This window comes from Mandrillus leucophaeus, unplaced genomic scaffold, assembly GCF_000951045.1.
Source record: "Mandrillus leucophaeus isolate KB7577 unplaced genomic scaffold, Mleu.le_1.0 Scaffold35, whole genome shotgun sequence".
NCBI classification, from domain to species: domain Eukaryota; kingdom Metazoa; phylum Chordata; class Mammalia; order Primates; family Cercopithecidae; genus Mandrillus; species Mandrillus leucophaeus.
Genome location: NW_012103698.1, coordinates 3,936,030 through 3,939,308, shown reverse-complemented (window position 1 = coordinate 3,939,308; position 3,279 = coordinate 3,936,030). Strand labels below are relative to the sequence as shown.

Here is a 3,279-nt window from a genome sequence, read left to right as displayed (position 1 = left end):
AGTGCAGTGGCATGATCTTGGCTCACTGTAACCTGTCTCCCAGGACCAAGTGATCCTCCCACCTCAGCCTCCTGAGTATCTGGGACTACAGGCACGCGCCACCGTGACTAGCTCATTTTTGTATTTTTAGTAGAGACGAGGTCTTCCCATGTTGCCTAGGCTGGTCTTGAATTCCTGGCCTCAAGGGACCCGCCCACCTTGGCCTCCCAAAGTGCTGGGATTACAGGTGTGAGCCACTGCGCCCAGCCAGTAGCAACATTTTCATATTTCAAAAGCAAGATATCACTTCATTTATCCATTCAGCCAACACATTTTAAGCATTCACAATGTAGAAGGGATTGAACTTGGGGCCATTGAAGATATAGAAACATTTAAGCCATAGCTCCCGCTGTCAAGGATTCTGTAATCTGGTAAGGAACTTGAGACATTTGTGCGTGATTATGAGCTCAAAAATACTAAATGCCATGAGAGTCCTACAGATAAATTTCTCCGAAGGTCCCTCAGGCTAGGAGACTACATAAGAGGAAGCAGTGAAGTCTGTAGGGGGGTGCTGGGATTTATCCTACCCTCAAGAATTCATAGGATATAGATAGGCCCCGGAAGGGCCTTTTAAGAAGAGGGAACTGCAAAGGAGATGGTAGTTGTTTCAGTAGTTGTCCCAAAGATAGAGGCAGGCCGGCAGAGAACCATTCTGGTACAACCCTGAATAGTCTATTTGTGGTGAGACAGATGGATCAGAAGCAGAAAATGGTTATAGCTACATCATGGAGAGCCCAAATACCAACCAAAAAATCTGGTTTTTTATATTTAGCAGTTATTGGGGAGGCCCCGAATGTTTTGAACAGGAGACATCCAAGCTGTGTTTGAGAAAAATTAATCTGCAGGGATGCGTAGCATGGAATAGAGTGAGGGAGAGACTGAAGACAGTGGAAGGAGTATAAAGAATACTAGCCTAGGCCAAGGTTGGATGCTGGCCAGGGGAGTGAAGATGAAGGGATAGATGCATAAAAGTGGGATGACAGGACTTGGGTTTAGAAAGGAGAGGGAGGAGTGGTAGATAAAGCTGAGATCTCATAAACCTTGGTGGCTGACCAGATTTAAAGGGGAAGATGTTAATGAATCACATGAAATGAGAGCCCATTCATCTTGGCCTTAAGAAAAAAAAATTCTATCATCTATGATAAACTAGTCCAGACCAGGGTTTCTCAACAGCAGCGCTGTTCACATTTTGGGCCAAATAATTCTCTGTTTTAGGGGGCTGTCCTGTGTGTTAGCAGCATCCCCGACCGCTACCCACTACATGCCAGTTGCACTGTCCAAAAATGTCACCAGACATTGCTAAATGTCCCCTGGGGAGCAAAATTGACCCTGGTTAAGAACCACTGACCCAAACTGTTGATTTAGTAGTCTTACTGTGGTGCTCTGAGCTACTCGTCTGGGTTCAGAAACCTCCAAATGATAGATCTGTTTCATTCTTTTGAAGGTTAAGTCTTTCGAGAAGGAAAGGCAGACAGAGAAGCGTGTGCTGGAGACTGAACTTGTGGACCATGTACTGCAGAAACTGAGGACTAAAGTCAGTGATGAAAGGAATGGCAGGTAACTTAGGAAACAACAGCCGAGAAAACTGACTTCAATTACCTGTATGGAAACTACATAAATTTATTTTAAAAGTCAATTTGAGCCAGGTGCTGTGGCTCCTATCTGTAATCCCAGCACTTTGGGAGGCCAAGTTTGGGGAATCACTTGAGGCCAGGAATGCAAGACCAGCCTGAGCAACATACCAAGACCCCGTTTCTAAAAAAAAATTATTTTTTGCTTAGCTGGGCGTGGTGGTGCATGCTTATAGTCCCAGCTACTCAGGAGATCGGTGGGAGGATTGCTTGAGCCCAGGAGGTCAAGGCTGCAGTGAGCCATGTTCATACCACTGCACTCCAGCCTGGGTGACAGAGAAAGACCCTGTCTCAAAAAAACAAAAAGAAAGAAATCAATTTGATCCTTTTGAGAAACAAAGATAGGCCAGGATTACTTTTAATGAGCCATTCTGTTGTTTCTTAATAACTCAATAGCAGTTTAATTGTACGACCATCTTATTGTATGATAAGACTAATCATAGCTTACATTCAACTTTTGTTCTTCATAACATTTCCAAGAATATTTTATCATTTTGAAAAGCCTCAGGAGCCAAAATCTGTCTGTCATTATCTTATTCAGTCTGCTAATCAGTGAATTTCAATAATATTTTGTCCATGTACTTTGAAAGGTGTAATGTTCTGGGAAAAGATCTCACTTCCTCATGATGGGAGTATCAACCATCTGGGTAGGAATTTGGCAAAGTAAATTAAAAGCCTTAAAACTAAATATTTTTTAAAAATCGACCCAGCAATTCCACTTCAGGAATTTATAGTAAAAATTATTTTAAAGACGTCTATCAAGGCTCATTTATAACAGCAGTTCTCCAACTTTTTGGTCTTAGAACCCCTTTACACCCTTAAAAATTATTTGAGGATCCCCAAGAACTTTTGTTTATGTGAGTTATATCTATAAATATTAAAACATAAACATTTAAAAACTATTTATTCATTTAAAAAAACAATAACCCCATTACATGCTAACCTATTTCTATTGAAAAACAACTGTTTTCCAAAACAAAATTAATTTAGTAAGAAAAATGGCATTGTTTAAAATATTTGCAAATCTTTTTAGTGCACTGTTTTACATTTCTGTAATCTATTTTAACGCTTTAGTAGAAAAAACAATTCTCATATCTGTTTATGTATTCAACCTGTTGTGATACCACAAATCATATAGTGTCTGGAAAACTCCATTGCACATTTGTGAGAGGATGAGAGTGAAAAGGCAATTAATATTTTAGGATTATTATGAAAATAGTTTTGACCTTGCAAGACCCCTTGAAAGGATATGAGGGACCTTCAAGAGTCTCCAGACCACACTTGGAGAACATAATTTCAAAATATTCATTGGCAGAAGATTGTTTGAATTATGATAATTTGGTGAAATATTGTGCAGTCTTTATGATGATTCTACCAAAGCTGAGTTCATTGACATGGAAGGATGTCCACAAATAGGATGTATAATATAATGCCATTTTGTTTTAAACAAAATATACAACCTGTACATAAAAAAAAGTCTAGAAGAATGTACCAAATTTTTAACTGTCGTTTTGGTTAGTGGGGTCACAAGGGATATGAAATTACTTTGTTAAGCTTTCTATATTTTGCAACTCTTTTTTTTCTTTTTTCTTTTTTTTTTTTTTTTTTT

The 3,279-nt window shown here is 39.2% G+C and overlaps 1 protein-coding gene across 1 annotated transcript in view; it reads left to right on the top strand.

Moving 5' to 3' along the window:
- EIF2AK4 (eukaryotic translation initiation factor 2 alpha kinase 4) overlaps nt 1-3,279 on the top strand; it is a 109,186-nt gene that overhangs the window by 96,728 nt on the left and 9,179 nt on the right. Inside the window, exon 32 of the mRNA XM_011989318.1 lies at nt 1,484-1,596. Within this exon, the coding sequence (XP_011844708.1) occupies nt 1,484-1,596 (113 nt within the window). The remainder of the gene's footprint in view (nt 1-1,483; nt 1,597-3,279) is intronic.